This window comes from Moschus berezovskii, chromosome 17 (assembly GCF_049115385.1).
Source record: "Moschus berezovskii isolate FMDL1 chromosome 17, NW_MosBer_1.0, whole genome shotgun sequence".
Classification (NCBI taxonomy): Eukaryota; Metazoa; Chordata; class Mammalia; order Artiodactyla; family Moschidae; genus Moschus; species Moschus berezovskii.
In genome coordinates this window covers 25,975,162-25,993,122 of record NC_142476.1, presented here as the reverse complement: position 1 = coordinate 25,993,122, position 17,961 = coordinate 25,975,162, and the positions used below count along the sequence as shown (strand labels likewise).

Sequence of the window (17,961 nt, the reverse complement as noted above, 5' to 3'; positions counted from 1 at the left end):
CACACTAAAGTGGCTTCAAGATCTCAATTCCCCGACCAAGGGTTGAACCCAGGCCACAGCATTAAAAGTCTGGAACCCTAACCTCTAGGCTACCAGGGAACTTAGAATTTAATAACTTCAATAAATGTACTTCTAACTTGATGCATTGAGAAGGCCTACATGTAAATTTCATGCAGCCTGTTTTTGTGTTGTTTTCCTCTTAACTAGATTACAGCGAGGTAAGAAACAGCAGATTGAAAATGGTAGTGGAGCAGAAGACAATGGAGACAGTTCTCACTGTAGTAATGCATCCACGCATAGCAATCAGGAAGCAGGACCTAGTAACAAACGGACCAAAACATCTGATGATTCTGGGCTTGAGCTTGATAATAATAATGCAACAGTGGCAATTGACCCAGTAATGGATGGCGCCAGTGAAATTGAATTAGTATTCAGGCCTCATCCCACTCTTATGGAAAAAGATGACAGTGCACAGACAAGGTAAGTGTGGGTTAGTTTCAGCTTATCTGAATTTAGAATGTTTACTTTGGAGTTAAAAGGCAATTTCAGGTAAGAATTCAGGGTAATATTTGTCATCCCATTGTTTGCCAGAGGTCAGCTGGGTATTTCAGCTGCCTGCCTTGTTTTCTTTACTCCTCCTGTGCTGCTATCTGCAGTTGCATATCAGAAAGGAATGACCCTCCTAGGTAGAGGAGGAGAAGGGATCATTTAAATTTCTTAACAATAATGCTCTAAAATTTTTGGCTGGCCAGGATGGCTGCTTTATTATATCTCTCCAGAGAGCATACTACCTGCCATTAAGTGCAGATACGCATCAGGTTGAGCGAGTGATAGAATGATATACCATGCTTTTAAAAAACATCTGAAAATTAGCTCTTACGCTCATTCTGAAAAACCTAAAATTAGTTAATTCTTGGACAAGAAGAAATTTGCTTATATTCTTAGTAGTATTCTTGCTGCTGTAGATTCAGAACTGATTGTTTGGGTTGAGCGGTATGTTCTTTTTTTCCTCTTAGTACAGTGTGTATGTCTATTTGATTTTTGTTATTTTATGTCATATATTATGGATGGTAAGGTAGGTAGAGCTTTCATGGCCTGGTGGATGTGAGCTTGTACTTTCCTCTCTTCTGTACCTTTGAATAAGAAATTTTTAGATAATAGAGGAATAAATTTCTGATATTATTTTGTCAGTAATTGAGACATTTGCATTTTGTATGGCTTTTTGGAAATGTGTTTTATAATTTACATACATTTTTATCATTAATCCAGAAATTAAAGTTTTAATGATTTGTTTTTCCAGATACATAAAGACTTCAGGTAATGCCACTGTTGATCACTTATCCAAGTATCTGGCTGTGAGGTTAGCTTTAGAAGAACTTCGAAGCAAAGGAGAATCAAACCAGATGAACCTTGATACGGCCAGTGAGAAGCAGTATACCATTTACATAGCAACAGCCAGTGGCCAGTTCACTGTAAGTATTTAAAATAATAGGCTGTTGATATTGGGGGCACATTGAATATCTTGAGAGTGGCAAGTTGTGGGGTGAGGCCTAATAAAATGGTGCATACACTGAAGAGAAATTGCAGCAGGGTAGTTAACTTGATATATCCGTTTTTCTTTTACGAATGGTATAAGTGACAACAAGTTTATCCTAAATTTTTTTTTCACATGGACTTTAATGTAGTTCCATCTCACTATTTTGTGCTTTGAGTAGTTTTCATAATTGTTTCTTTTTTGTTTTAGGTGTTAAATGGCTCTTTTTCTTTGGAATTGGTCAGTGAGAAATACTGGAAGGTGAACAAACCCATGGAACTTTATTATGCACCCACAAAGGAGCACAAATGAGATTTTACTAAAACCAGTTCTGAGAATGAACTTTTTTTATAGCCTATTTCTTTAATATTAAAGATGTGCCGTCATTACTTATATGGACAGAACATTGGATATGTTATTCAGTTTTCTTTCTGAGCCAGATTCGTTTACATTATTAGAATCTTTTCCCCTTAATTTAAGATCTCCTTTTTGGAAGGAACTGCAATTATTCAGTACTTTTTCTTTTCTTTAAAAAATATATCTAAATTGTATGTTTTCACAAAGTGTGGTTCCACTTGGAGCATCTTGGAGCTTTTGACCCAGGAATTTTTCATAGTTCTGTATTCTTAAGTGAAGATTCAGTTGGCCTTCTTTCTCCCTCCCTTCAAGTTTTTTAGGCCTTCAGAATGTTAAATACGTATTTTGACTTTTTTTCCTGGAGTCTTGTATATTTATAGTTTTCTACATAAGCTGTAGTATCTTCATGAAGACCAAGGCTCAAATTTACTGTGCTTAAAAAACAATTCTCATAGGATTATTATTTTCATGGTATTTTCTTCCATAATATCTCATTTTTAAAGAAAAGTTCTTTATGAACTTAGTGTCCATTGTCATGCAATGTTATTTTCTTCCATTTTTGTCCCTCTAAATTTGGAATTTCTGATCCTGGGAAAGAGAACCAAACAAGATCTCAAGTTCTGTGAGAACTTGGTTCATTCACAGATTTCATTGAAGAAAGAAAAATTAAATTGTTCTTATGTAGTCTTCAAGTGTGTATTTTAAAAGTCTTTTTTTTTTTGTATTTTATTGTCACCTCATTTCCTTTATTCTGTGTATGTTTTCCTATTAAAATACCAGAGACATGGAGATATTTTGCACTTTAGCCTTGATGAAAAGTACAAGATATGTTCAAAGCTTCCCTAATTTTTTTCTTATTGGTAGCTGCATAAGTTTAAAAAATAACATGGCATATAGAACTATTAACAGTAGGGAAAATTTGCTTCTGTTTGAAAAGTGTGTTTAGCATTTTGGGTTGCCATATCAGTTTATAAATTTGGTGCTCTGCTAATTACACTGTATCTAGAGAAGCAAGCTAATGGAGCTTGAACCCTGCCTTGATGTGTAGTGAAAGAAAATTCTGTAGAAGAATGTCAGCCAGAATGGTTAAGTCATTCTACTCTTCTTAATTTAGTTTTATAATGAAGGACAGTGTGTGGTGTTTGGACCCAAAAGGCTTTATGATTACAGGTCAGAAATAAGATTGACTTGTGTTGTTATTTTTTATCCCTGTCCTGATTTCAGGTATGTTTCCAAGTTTATATTATCACAGTATTTATGAAAACATGTTTGCGTTGGGAAATTAACCATAAAAGGTTTTTACCAGGGGAAAGTTACCCTCCAATACCATTGTAACTGAAAGCCTATCTAGTCGTTATAAATATTTACCTGTCATTTTTGACAGGTTGGGGCCAGCTTGAAGTTTTAAATACTCACCCCAATATGAAAACTTAAAGGCTTGTTCAATTTTTTACTGTTTTATTGAAAATATTTAAAATCTGTTTTTAACAGGTTTTTTTTTTTTTTTTGGTAATCTGTGCCATGAAGTTTGAAAACCACCAAATATCAAGGAAAATTTTGTATTCAGTTCCTTTTCTGGTGTAATGTTACATTGTATAGATTATTAATGCATGTCCACTGAATATAACCCTGGTTTTGTGATATAACTGCTTAGATTTTATTGGTGGCATTAGATTAGTGGTTGCATTAAACAACTACATTTCCATTGTGATTATTAATTGACATTTGTCTTTAAGCAAAAAGTTATTTGTGAATATAAGCTTTGTGCTTAGAGAATGTATGTGTTTTTATCCATCAGTATGGGAGGATATAAATTCTTTGCATCGTTAGTGAATTTACTGGATGTGTAATCCTTTGCAAAATATAATTACAGGTGTTTGATAGAGCACTGAGTGTATAGTGTTTGTGTGTGTATGTGTATGTTTGTGTGTGCTGGAGGATGGGTACTGTTAAACATACTGTTAACTATGAGTGTTTCATAAAGTATTATCCAAGTAACTTCTATAACCACCTTCTCAACTGAGGAATGAAAGACTCACTAAATAGGGCCTTTGGATAATATGTTATCATTTTAAAATTTATTAATATTATGGAAAAATATATATAACCTAATTTATCACTTTAACCATACAATTGAATGACATTAAGATACATTCACAGTGTTGTTTAACCATCACCACTATCTGTTTCTGGAACTATAACTGTACCTGATAAGTGATGCACCCCAGGTAAACTCTGTTTTTCTTTGAATTTGACTATTTTAGGCATGTTATATATGTGGAATCATGCAGCATTTGCAGCATTTTTCCTTTGTGTCTTAATATCTCCTAGCATAATGGTTTTGGAGAAGGAAATGGCAACCCACTCCCGTGTTCTTGCCTGGAGAATCCCAGGGGCGGGGGAGCCTGGTGGGCTGACGTCTATGGGGTCGCACAGAGTCAGACACGACTGAAGTGACTTAGCAGCAGCAGCAGCATAATGGTTTTAAGGTTCATCCAAGTTGTAGCATATATCAGAATTCCATTCCTTTTTATGGCTGAATAATACTCCACTGTATCCATTCATCTGTTGATGGGTACTTAGATTGATGGAAACTTTTTGTGAATAATGCTGCTGTGACCATTTTTGTACAAGTATCTGTTTGAGTTCTTTAAGTTCTTTTGGGTATACACTTATGAGTGAAGTTGCTGAATCATATGTTAATTCTATATTTAATTTTTTGAAGAATCTCAGACTTTTCCACAATGGGTGCACCATTTTACAATCCCACCAGCAATACAGGATACCACTCTCTCCACTTCTTCACTAACACTTGGTGTTTTTGTTTTCAGTAGCTGTACTTATGGGTATAAAGTGTTATTTTATTGTGTTTTTGAGTTGCATTTCCCTAATGGCTTGTGATGCTAAGTATATTTTCATGTGCTTACTGGCCATTTGTATATCCTCTGTGGAGAAATACCCATTTAAGTCTTTTGCCCACTTTTAATTGGATTGTTGGTGTGTGTTGTAGAAGTTCTTAATATATTCTGGATATTAATCTGTCATCAGATATATGATTTACTCATATATTTTCTCTCATTTTGTGGGCTGGCTTTTCACTCTTTCAGAAGTGTCCTGTGATATACAAAAGTTTTAAATTTTGAAAAGTTCCAATTTTTCTATTTGTTGCCTGTGCTTCTGGTGTCATGTCCAAGAATGCATAGCCAAATCTAATATGAAGATTTTCCTCCAAGAGTTTAGGTCTTTTTTTCCATCTTGAGTTTTGTATATGGCAAAAGATAAGAAATCAGCTTTGTTTGCATTTGGATATGAAGTTTCCCCAGCACCATTTATTGAAAAGATTGCCTTAATTAATTTTCAGTTAATGAAAATCAATTGACCATGTAAATATCATGGTTTATTTATGGGCTTGTATTCCATTGGTCTGTATGACTTTTCTTTTGCCAGTACCACTCTGTTTTGACTATTGTACCTTTGTAATTTGTTTTACCTTATCGTTTTAAATCTTCTAAATACTGGGAAGGACAATATTTCACTTGTACCTTTGAGAAAATTGAGTCTTAGGACTCTCAATTTGGAGAACTAAACGTGAAATAATTGAAATGCCAAATGAGAAAAGATCTCTTTTAAATTCCCATCACATTTCTACTTAGAAACACTTGGTTTACTAAGTCTTAGAAACATAATTATTAGAAAGGAAAAGTAGTGTTCCACTGTTGTAACTATAAAAATGGCTTCCTTGACAACTTTTCTGAATTAATGGAGTAAGGACCTCTAAAAATCTGTTGTCCCATAAAAACAATGATAACACTAAAAATTGTCAAAATCAACTTTGTCAGAACTCTAAAAAAAAACTAAAAGCTTCCAGTAGTCTAAAAAGCATTTATTCAACAGAAACTGTAACAGATTGGTTTGTAACATTTTAAATTTCCCTGTCCATCTTTCCTCAGTTCCAGGTCAGCTTTGAAAAGGAGTAACCTTGCAACTGTGACAGCTGGTAAAACCAGCAGCCTAGTAACCACTGACTGGAGGGAACTTGAAGCACCACAAAAAGCCCACTCTAGAGAACTGTCACTATTTGATCTGTCTGGTACCTCACTGTAAAGCTCTGTTCTCAAGTTTTGTCTTTATTTGACCTGACTCCACTCACTCTGTGCAAACATCTGTATCTTAAGCCTGTTTACCATAGAAGCTGCTTGAGGCTGTGAAAACAGTTGAGGCTAAACAGATGCTGACCAAAAAAACAAAAAAATGTCATATCTGTAGAGGACTTTGAAAAGTTCCCAGCATATTCCTGGGAATCTAGAAGGCTGCACGTATAAGATGTATGCATACCCAAAAGAAAAATGAAGGCATTAATCTAACCTGTGACAAAACTTGAGGCTCTGTAGGAAGTGAAAGCTAAGGCAGAGTTGTAAACTGTATGTTGAAGTGTTGAAGGCATAGCCCAACAGTTTCAAAGAGCAGTTCTTCAAGACTGGGAGAGTTAACTGTTTAAAGGCATCAAAGGACATTTCTGTCTAATCATTAGCTGGCCTCTAAGCTAACAAAATGAAGAAGGAAATGGCAGCCACTCCAGTTTTCTTGCCTGGAGAATTTCATGAACAGAGGAGCCTGGCAGGCTATTGTCCTTGGGGTCGCAAAGAGTTGGACACGACTGAGCTAGCAAAACAAAATATAACGGTCACACACAGCAAAAAATGCAGACTTTACAGAATCAGTCCAAGAAGTCCCTACGCAGCAAAACCTGAGGAGGGGAAGGGATTCTGTGTTCAGAGTTGGCATGTTATATTATTTTAAATGTTTAGTTCTCAACAAAAATTTACAAGACTTGCAAAGAAAGTGTCTGGGACAAAGCCCAGGTGTTGAACTTACTAAGTAAAATTTGGTAGCCTTTAAAAGCTTGTTCAGGAACTAGAAGAAACCATGTCTTGAAAGCTAAATTTGAGAATAATCTTTCTCCAAATAGAGAATAACAATAAAGAGAAATTATAATAAAAGAAGCAAATAGAAATCCTGGATTGGAAAACTATAACAGGTGAAATAAATAGAGTCCCTCAAAAGCAGATTTGAACTGCTAGGAATATTCAACAAATTTGAACAGAGGTATTACTTGAGAGTAGCCTAATCAGAAAAGGAATAGAAACACAGTATTGTAAATCAGCTATATTGCAATATGAAGTAAAATTTAAAGGAATAAAGGGGAAAAACAGCAGAGGTCTGTGGGACACTGTCATGTGTAATAGCATAATGGGGGTCCTAGGAGAGAAGAAAAGGGGTTACAGTATACTTGGAGAAATAATTGCCCCAAACTTCAGAATTTTACAGAAAAAGAATATGCACATCTGAGAAGCCTGTTGCTAAGTCGCTTCAGTCGTGTCCGACTCTGTGCAACCCCATAGATGGCAGCCCACCAGGCTCCCCCGTCCCTGGGATTCTCCAGGCAAGAATACTGGAGTGGGTTGCCATTTCCTTCTCCAGTGTATGAAAGTGAAAAGTGAAGGTGAAGTCGCTCAGTCGTGTCCGACTTTTCACGACTCCATGGACTGCAGCCTACCAGGCTCCTCCGTCCATGGGATTTTCCAGGCAAGAGTACTGGAGTGGGATGCCGTCACCTTCTCCACCTAAGCCTGCTGCTGCTGCTGCTGCTAAGTCGCTTCAGTCGTGTCCGACTCTGTGCAACCCCATAGACGGAAGCCCATCAGGCTCCCCTGTCCCTGGGATTCTCCAGGCAAGAGTACTGGAGTGGGGTGCCATCACCTTCTCCATCTGAGAAGCCTAATTTAGTGGTAAATAAGACAGGCTTTGAGAAACAGCAAGAGAAAAGTGATCACATGTGAGGACTCTCTTAAGAAGATTAACAGCTTGCTTCTCATAAGAAGTCATGGAGGCCCAGAGGCTCTGCAAGAAAAAGTCAACCTAGAATTCTACATGCAGGAAAATAACTCCTCAAAAATGAAAGAAATTAAGATGGTCATACATAAAAACAGCAAGTTTGTCAGTAGCAGACCTGCCTTCCTTGTAGGAAATACTGAAGAATCCTTCAGGCCGAAATGAAAGGACGTTAGATGGTAAGTTGAATCCACATAAATAGTGGCACTGGTAAGGTTAACTGTGTAATGAAACATAAAGGATGGTAGGGACTTGTCAATTGTCCAGGGGCTAAGACTCCATGTTCCCAATGCAGGGGGCCCAGGTTTGATCACTGCTGAGGGTCGATTTCCTTTAAGATTGACTGGTTTGAGCTCCTTGCTGTCCAAGGGACTCTCAAGAGCCTTCTCCAGCACCACAGTTTGAAAGCATTAATTCTTCCGTCTCTGCCTGCCTTATGGTCCAGCTCTCACATCCGTACATGACTGCTGGAAAGACCTCATAGCCTTGACTATACGGATCTTTGTTGGCAAAGTGATGTCTTTGTTTTGTAATACACTGTCTAGGTTTGTCATAGCTTTTCTGCCAAGAGGCAATCATCTTCTAATTTCATGGCTTCAGTCACCATCTGCAATGATTTTAGAGCCTAAGAGGATATGTCACTGCTTTCTTTCCCTTCTATTTGCCATGAAGTGATGGGACTGGATGCCATGTTCTTAGTTTTTTTAATATTGAGTATTAAGCCAGCTTTTTCATCTCCTCCTTCACTCTTATCAAGAAGCTCTTTAGTTCCTCTTTGCTTTCTTCCATTACAGTGATATCACCCCCTTCATGGATCACTGCCTTGTCATGGTGAAATTACAGCTATTGATGTTTATATTTACAAAGATCTTAAAACCCTAATCTTCCACCTTGAAAATCTATTGACATTAAGTACTAATAGGTATGTACTTACTTGTTTTTGGCTTATTTTGTGGTTCTTCCCTGTCCCTTTGTTTCTTCCATTGTGGTTTGATTTTCTTCCTTCATGGTGTATTTGTGGTCCGTCCTTGTTTTTGTGTATCTATTGTAGGTGTTTTGTGGTTACCGGGGTTCCACGGTTCTGCATTGATTTGTTTTAAACAGATTGTCCTTTAGGTTCAAACACATTCTAAAAGGATCTGTGTTTTTACTACCTTTTCCTCTACTTGGTATTTCTTGTTATATTTTACATCTTCATGTTTATTCCTTTACTAAAGTGAAAGTCACTCAGTCATATCTGACTCTCTGTGACCCCATGGACTGTAGCATGCCAGGCTCCTCTGTCCATGGAATTCTCCAGGCCAGAGTAGTGGAGTGGGTAGCCTTTCCCTTCTCCAGGGCATCTTCCCAACCCAGGCATCGAACCCAGGTCTCCCACATTGCAGGCGGATTTTTTTTACCATCTGAGCCACTAGGGAAGCCACCCAAAATCTCTTCTTTCCCACACAAGTCAAACCCAGGCCACCTGGGTGAAAACCAGGAATCCTAACTGTTAGACCATGTGGAAGAGGACAATTCCCTTAGTAATGACGGTTATAATTGATTTTATAAATTTTTTGTCTTTTAACCTTTGTACTAGCTTATTTGAGTGGTTGATACTTGGCTTTTACTACAGATTTGCCTTTACTAGTGGGGTTGTCCTTTCCTATAATTTCTTGTTTAGCCTTTTCTTTTCCACTTACAGAAGAACCTTTCACATTTTCTTTTAGGGTTGACTTGGTATTGAGGAACACTTTCCATTTTTGCTTATCTGAGTTTTTTATCTCGCCTTCAATCCTAAATGGTAATCTTGCTGGGTAGTGTATCCTAGGTTGCATGTTTTTCCTTTTCATCACTTTGAGCCATAATTTCATTAAATACATTTTTGACCCCCATCTCTCTTCCGGGACCCCTATGAAGTGAATGTTGATACACGTTACCCCAGAGATCCCTAAAAGTGTAGTCTTAACGTTTTTAAAATTTTTTGTTGTGCTGATCGGGTGATTTCCACTGTCCTGTCTTCCAGGTTACTTATGTGCTGTGTGTCACCCAGTGTGCTGTTCATTCTTCCTAGCGTTTGCTGTTTCAGTTACTGTGTTCAGTTTTGACTGGTTCTTTTTCATATTTTCTAGTTCCTTTAAAACTTTCTCATTGTATTCATCTATTCCTTTTCCTAGTTCACGTAGCATTCTCATTACTAATGCTTTGAGGTCTTTTACCTGGTAAATATTTGTTTCATTAGTTCCCACACCCTAACCATTTTCTCTTGCTCTTTCAGCTGAAATTCCTCTGTCATCTCATTTGGCTTATTTTTCTCTGTCCCTATGAAATCAGGTGAAACAGTTCCCTCTGGCATCCTTGAAGGAATCCTTATGTGGGAGTATCTTGTGTAGTCTGCGTGTTCTTTGGTGGGAGAGCTGGATCGGACATGAACACAGGTCACACCTTTCTTCAGAGGAGCGAGCTGGCAGCTCGCCAAGTGACAGCAGGAGGCAGGCTTGGAAATGGAGGGGCTGGAGTCGGGTGTGAGGCAGGGCTTCCCCTCTTCTCTGTTGCCTGCAGGGGTGGGGTCAGGTCTCATGCTGCTGGGGCAGAAGCCCTGAGGGCCCATCCAGGCTGGCTTACGTAGCTTTCAGTGTGTGCTCTTGTTCCTTCTAGCACTCACCTTCACACCAGCGGGGAGCAGTGCTGGATCAAGAGGTGCACAGTGGGTATTAGGTGAGGGCTGAGGTGACCTTTCTGACTGACTTTGCTGTGCCATCACCGGAAACGGCTGCTCCCCACCTTGCTAGGACAGCATGTAGGGTTTGAGCTGCCTTTAGCATTTCTTGAGAAACGTGTATGCAAGTCAGGAAGCAACAGTCAGAACTGTACATGGAACAACAGACTGGTTCCAAATAGGAAAAGGAGTACGTAAAGGCTGTATATTGTCACCCTGCTTATTTAACTTACATGCAGAGAACATCATGAGGAACGCTGGGCTGGAAGAAGCACAAGCTGGAATCAAGATTGCCGGGAGAAATATCAATAACCTCAGATATGCAGATGATACCACCCTTATGGCAGAAAGTGAAGAGGAACTCAAAAGCCTCTTGATGAAAGTGAAAGAGGAGAGTGAAAAGGTTGGCTTGAAGCTCAACATTCAGAAAACAAAGATCATAGCATCTGGTCCCATCACTTTATGGGAAATAGATGCGGAAACAGTGGAGACAGTTTCAGACTTTTATTTTTTTGGGCTCCAAAATCACTGCGGATGCTGATTGCAGCCATGAAATTAAAAGACACTTACTCCTTGGAGGGAAAGTTATGACCAACCTAGATAGCGTATTAAAAAGCAAAGACATTACTTTGCCAACGAAGGTCCGTCTAGTCAAGACTATGGTTTTTCCCGTGGTCATGTATGGATGTGAGAGTTGGACTGTGAAGAAAGCTGAGCACTGAAGAATTGATGCTTTTGAACTGTGGTGCTGGAGAAGACTCTTGAGAGTCCCTTGGACTGCAAGGAGATCCAACCAGTCCATTCTAAAGGAGATCAATCCTGGGTGTTCATCGGAAGGACTGATGCTAAAGCTGAAACTGCAATACTTTGGCCACCTCATGCGATGAGTTGACTCACTGGAAAAGACTCTGATGCTGGGAGAGGTTGAGGGCGGGAGAAGGGGACGACAGAATGAGATGGCTGGATGGCATCACCGACTCTATGGACATGAGTTTGAGTGAACTCCGGGAGTTGGTGATGGACAGGGAGGCCTCGCAGAGAGTCAGACACGACTGAGCGACTGAACTGAACTAGCATTTCATGGCCAGCTGAGCTTTTTCCACAATTGTGGCAACCCTTGCTTCATGGTGAATATGCAGTGCAAGGCCGGAAGTGCTGGAGCATCTGCTCAGCTCAGGCTGGGGGTGGGGGTACACCAGAGTGGTCACGGGGAATGTCAGCAGTCTGTGAAGTTTCCATTTCAATCGCCCTTTCCACCCAGCTTTGAGGCCACGTGAGTATCCAAGTTCTCCTCATGAGTGGAGTACAGCCTTCCAGAGCCCTCCTGTTAAGTCTCACTGGCCCTCCAACCAGCCAAGGGCCTTGTCTTCCCTTTGCTGAACCCCAGGCTGAGGCACCCAATGTTTTGCTTGAAACACTCACCCTCCAGGGAGGGTAATCTCCCTTTTCCTCCAAGTTCGCTCCCAGGGTCACAGATCCCTACCTGATTGCTTGTTTTTCCTTACCTGTTTCTGTGTGGATCTTTTATACAACCTTGGTTGTACATCTGACAGGTTCCAGTTCGTTTTCAGTAAGAATTGTTCCACATGTAGATGTATTTTTTATATGTTTGTAGAGGGAGGTGGGTTCTATATCCTCCTATTCTTTCACCTTACTTCCTCTCCCCATACACATACATTTTAAATAATCAGATGGTCCAAGTGCTGGTTTGTCTCATGGATTTATAGAAACTTTTCTTAACTATACAAAAAAATAACAATTTTATTTATTTTTGTATTCGTGAATTAACTGGCAAGAATAATAAAGGTTTTAACGGTCATAGAAACTAACATGCGCTTCATCTATTCCTTTATTTTTTACTAAAATTCCATTAACTGGAGACAAGAAAAAGCATCCTTCTAAGATGCTGTAATAACACGAAGATCATTTTTCTCTTATTTCTTCTAATTTAATACTGTTATGTTGATGCAACCCCAACTCCCTGAATTTCTGTGTATGTCATGGGAGTGGTTTTTTTTACATGATATATTTAAACCTTTCAGTCATTTCTCTTCCTCCATTTCCCAAGCTTAATACTTGTAAAAAAGTTACTTTTTCTAAGAAACAGTTAGGTAAATGTGTATTAAATCCTTGAGACAAAAATCTAAACTTTTGGTACAACTTTACATACAAATTCAGATGGAGCAAGAACCATATTTATTAATGGAAACAAGATTTTTTTTTTCCAACTAATTTTCGTAGTCATGTTAGCCTGGGCTACTTGTACAAAAAATTAGCACATACACAAACCAAAAAAACAAGCAAAACAACCAAAAAAAACCCACCCCAAAAAGCAAGAAAATCCTCACTTCATAAATTCATAAGGTGACAAGTTTTACTCCTGAGAGGTAGCATAACCAAGCGAATGAATATTGTACGTGCATTAACTGTGGCACTTGAGATCACCAGTCTGTTTAATTAATAACAAAATCTCTCAGAATTTTGTGCTTGTAAACAATTATATTAGAACAGTAGTCTCAATTTATTTCAACAAAATCTTACAGTGTAATCATCCGAACTTTAAACTTAAAATGTATTTCTATCTCCTATAAGTATTTAGTTGGAGAAATAAGATTTCTTGAAATTGGGGATATATTTTAACTTGTATTTGTGAAATAATACATTAGTAATCAGAAAGGACACTATTCCTCCTATTTAGGGTCACTTTAATAAAAGGATTCTGGAGTCATCTTACATATTACAAACAGAAAAGATAAACATCGTGAATCACTTTTAAGTAGAGCTGAGAATAAGTAATGTGTTATTTTCATAACATAAAATTCCAAACACTCTGCAAGTGAAAATTTTCTGAGTTATTAAACAGTAGGGTGATCTCACTCACAAACTTGGCTTCATATGAAAATTTTAAGTTTTCATTAAGAAAAACTTGGAAAGCGTAGCTCCCAAACCAGCTAAATTAGAAACTGCTAATTTTCTGAATGAAAAGAGCACTGTTTTTATTTTTACACAACTGAATTGAAAGAATAGAAAAGCACTACAATTGTTATAGAGAACTATTAGTCCATCAACACAGACATCTAAGAAACTTTCCTTTACATTTACCATCTTCTGCAGCCACCTGTTTCTGCTTTGTCATTCACTGACATTTCAACCCTGTCGGCTACTGTATCTTCAGATGCTGGTTGGACATGGCCCTCTGACTGTCCTCCAGTGTAAGTAGGGGTGCTGTACTTCAAAAGGATGGATTTAAACTGCATTAGAGGTGCATCTGTACGAACTCCCATTGGGTCAAAATGAGTTCGGCTTACTCGAAAGCCTGCTTGAGAAAGATAGCACAAAAACTTTTTTAACCTGCAACAAAGAAAGGCAAAAAAAAAATGAGGTTTTTGTTTTAAATCATAATGTCATTAAAACATTAAATATATATGCTTTGTCATTCACTGTCTTACTTTGGCATATTCATTCCTTTAATGCTGTGTCTGTGGATGTTGTAATAAAAGGGAGGATGTTCAGTACTGACATCAGTCTTTTGCCTCTTGGCTAAATTTGCAGTTGTTTCATTACTTTTTCTCTTTCCTGAAACAGATATAAACACAGAAAGTTAGCATTCTCTTAAAAATTACAAGCCAAATACTTTAATTAAACTACATACTATCTTCAAGTCTAGATCCTTTGATACAACATTTTGACCTATCTATCCGATCTTAATTCTTACAATAACAGCTTTTATTGTAATATTTAGTCTTTATATTTTCACTATCCTTTACTCATGTAATTTTACTGTTTAACTGCTGAATCAGAACTTCTTTTCTGCCTTCTTCAGTTTTAAGCCTCAGCCCTACCTCCATCTTCTGCAGAAAGCCATTTTTGAAATCTGGGCCAGTTGTTCCACAGACTTCACTACTCTCAATACAACACTACTTAGAGTTTGATTAAGTTGTGTCATTATGTTTTCTTGTTTCATGTATTTACGTCTTTAATAATGTGTATAAATCCTTTCTTCCCAAATTATATTCGAAGTTCCTGGAGAATAAGGTCCTTTATTTCTACGCTGTATTCTCTGCTGAATGCCAACAGAATTGACCCTTGTGAACAATGCGGTTTTGAATTGTGTGGGTCTACTTCAACGTGGATATTTTTCAACAGGGAGAAACTACAGTAACACATGGTCCACAGTTGAATCTGTGGATGAAGAACTGACTTTAAGTTACACATGGATTAATACCGGGGCTGTTCAAGAGTCAACTGTGTTTGACATACAGTAGTCTTCTTGGGGTCACACAGAGTCGGACACGACTGAAGTGACTTAGCAGCAGCAGCAGCAGTCTTCAGTGAACACAAAGTCAGTCTCGGGCTTGGATACAGGAATTTATGAGTACGCTGTATGATCTCATTGCAAGAAGTTTCTAGCAATGTATCCCTCCAAAAATCACAAAAGGAAGACAACTGAGATATCCAAGTTACCATATGGAGATTTTTTCCTGAATGTTCAACTCTTTATTTCTACATGGATATTATGGCCAAATTAAAAATTTTCATGAACATTCACTTAAGTGAAAGTATTCAGAAGACAAATCTGATGCATGCAAATGAATGATAAGCTGCATTCAAAGATAAAGATTGTTCAAGTATTGACTCATGGCTTCTCCATTAAATCAGATAATTAAAACCTGATTATACTGTCACATTAAATCTAAGGCATATGTACCCCCAGAGTTAGGAAAGGCTGAGACTAAAAATCCAATACCTTCTAATTACTATCGTCAGCAGCACATAGATTTCTTTTTCTTTGTTTTTTCTATCATGTAAGATTCTATATGTTGTTATACTAGTTTAGAACAATCATAATTTTAGAGCTATAAAAGAACCCACAGAGATTAGTTTAATTCCCTTAATTTATACATGAGAAAGGCTCAGAGATTTTAAATATCTTCAAAACTTATGCTTTTACCTTATTCTAAAAAGGTTTTATGACAACTCTTAAAGGTAGGGGACCTGGCTGAGGTTATGTAACAAATGACACAAAGCACAATGATACTCTTAAATTTAATGTATTTTACAGTATACTGGAATGCCTTTCTCTTCTCTCCAACAGAGAAAGAGAATAAATCATTTTTAAGTGATTTGAATCCTAACAAATTAGTTGAACATGCTAAATGAACATGACTGTTGGGAACAGTATGTAGTTATTAAACCATAAGCTATTAGCAGGAGTTGAAATTTTCTTCTCTTTGAAGATCAACACTAAAATGTTGAGCAACTAATACAAAATTACAGCTTGTAACTATAGTCCTTGGTTCTTTCAATCTCAACACTGTTTTTGCCTGTATACAAAACAGATTTAGAATCTAACATTGCCTTCTAAAAACCTTAGACATTAAGGATCGCCATTACAAATCTTAATGTCCTTTGATATGAATTTACAATGCCTAATACAAGTATATTTTAAAGTATGTACACACCTCAAATTATAAGAAAGGCTATGTAATAAAATTCTTATGGCCAGAGTATAGGGTCTTCTGGTTAATCAATGAAATTTCTTTTTAATATCTTGTATAGTTCTTGCAAGGGGATCACCATATACCACAGATGTGAACAAAGTACATATTAATAGAAGTTCTGAACTATGCAAATGCCAGATAAACAAGGTTTACTATAATTTGGTTGCTGGTATAATAAGATGAAAATGAGTTTTGAAGTAGGCTACCAAAGCAATCTCTTCCCTTCGAATTATCCTTCTGCTATGTGCTCTTACTCAGATGCATTCATACACACACGCACACATACCTTGTGCACTGTAATTATCTGTTGTGGTATCGTCTGTAGTTTTAATAAATACACCGCATTCTTCTAAAATCAGAACAAATGGAAACAAAATATTTTACAGGATGATATTAAGCAACGATCTGAAGTTTACATAAAAGATTACATACATAGATTATTAAATCTATGCACTGCTTTTATATGAGATTCTGTGACCAAAACAGGTTCCAAGAATTCATTTTTTGACCCTCTAAGATACCTAACAGGCCCACCCTTCTATCAATAGCCAGATAAAACTACAAAAGCCTATTTATACTAAAGAGAAAGGTGAAAAAACTTAACTTTCCTGAGTGGTAAGTGTAAACCTAGCTTCCATGTCTCAATGGACATTACAAAATTTTTGGCCACACTGTTCTCAGAATGACCTAAAGTTTCTCTTTTCAGAAAGCAGATACAGGGTAATAAAATCAGAACAGACTTTCAGTTCTTTCAGTCTACTAAAGTTTAAAAAGTTTATCTATAAAACAAAATCATCATTCCTTTCAGGCCCCTAATATAAACTTGAAGAAAACAATGCAATTAAAAAAGCTAACTGGATTACTGATGAGACTCATTATAGAGAATTTACTTAAAGGATACTACTTATATTGCTTTTAATTGTAACATTAAATATAAAGATGGAGTATTTTTCATAAACAATTTGTAACGTAGTAAATTAGTGTTAAGTCACCTTGCTTGTTGAGATTTGTAGGTGTATGAACTGCAAACTGACTTTGAGGAGTACACTCTGACTCAAAGATTAATGTCTTTATTAGGGTCTGAATGTCATCTAAACCATGGTGAAGAGATTCAGACAGCATTCTTTTGAGGAATCCAGTATTGAAAAGGGAACTTGACCTGAAAAAAGAATATAGAATTAGATTCAAGAAGTGTTTTCTTTAATAAGTCTTCATAATTAAACGACTAAGATAATTTGCCCATTTTATCATGTCAATTCTCTAAGCTAGTGGGATTAGTAAAGGAAATTTTATTCACAGTAGGTCAACTTATTGAGCCCTCATAAGATGTACAGTCCTGTCGTACATAGAGGTATAAGATATAGTGAAATATCAAATTCACTGTTTACCTTATGAAAGCCTATAAATGTAGACAGAATCTAGACTGGGACATACAGTAATGCAGAGGTTTTCACAATGCATATTCTTATCAGTAACAGTAACCCTTAGTTCCAGGGCATATATGGCGGGGCAGGGTGACATCCATATCAATTACATGTGCTGGTGGTAATGTAGTTAAAAAGTGGTCCAGGGCTCAGTCTGACATGTTTCCCATTTAATTTGAGAATCACAAGTATAATGGACAGAATATGAATTCCAGGTCAGACAAACCTTTCCACCACTTATTAGCTATGTAATCTTGGGTTAACTATTGTTTTGAGTCTCTCATTCCTTATCATAATATGGAAAATAAAACTTCTCACAGACTTACGGGAATTAAATGAGATAATACACCTACAATCCCTAGTACAAGGTATATCCTCAAGGAACAGTAGCTATTATTACTAGGGTTAGCAAATATATATGAAAGGATATGTGATTTTAAGTATCAAACAAGTGACCAATGTAAGATTTACTAAAAGACAATTCAAAGATTATTTTGGATTTAAGCACTAAGGAGTGACACTTCAAAAAGGATTTAGAATTTGAACTAGAGGAAG

At 37.1% G+C, this 17,961-nt stretch overlaps 2 protein-coding genes across 3 annotated transcripts in view; one reads left to right on the top strand and one right to left on the bottom strand.

The window, feature by feature from the left end:
- Positions 1-3,776, top strand: part of RNF2 (ring finger protein 2) — a 46,456-nt gene extending 42,680 nt beyond the window's left edge. Inside the window, exons 5-7 of the mRNA XM_055419106.2 lie at positions 208-480; positions 1,301-1,472; positions 1,745-3,776. Coding sequence (XP_055275081.1) covers positions 208-480; positions 1,301-1,472; positions 1,745-1,846 — 547 coding nt within the window. The 3' untranslated portion in view covers positions 1,847-3,776. The remainder of the gene's footprint in view (positions 1-207; positions 481-1,300; positions 1,473-1,744) is intronic.
- An 8,536-nt stretch (positions 3,777-12,312) lies between these two features.
- Positions 12,313-17,961, bottom strand: part of TRMT1L (tRNA methyltransferase 1L) — a 35,966-nt gene continuing 30,317 nt past the window's right edge. For both annotated transcript variants that reach the window (XM_055419103.2, XM_055419104.2), the window contains 4 exons: positions 16,975-17,141; positions 16,269-16,331; positions 13,931-14,057; positions 12,313-13,832 (listed from right to left, as the gene is read on the bottom strand). In XM_055419103.2, coding sequence (XP_055275078.2) covers positions 13,580-13,832; positions 13,931-14,057; positions 16,269-16,331; positions 16,975-17,141 — 610 coding nt within the window. In that variant the 3' untranslated portion in view covers positions 12,313-13,579. The remainder of the gene's footprint in view (positions 13,833-13,930; positions 14,058-16,268; positions 16,332-16,974; positions 17,142-17,961) is intronic.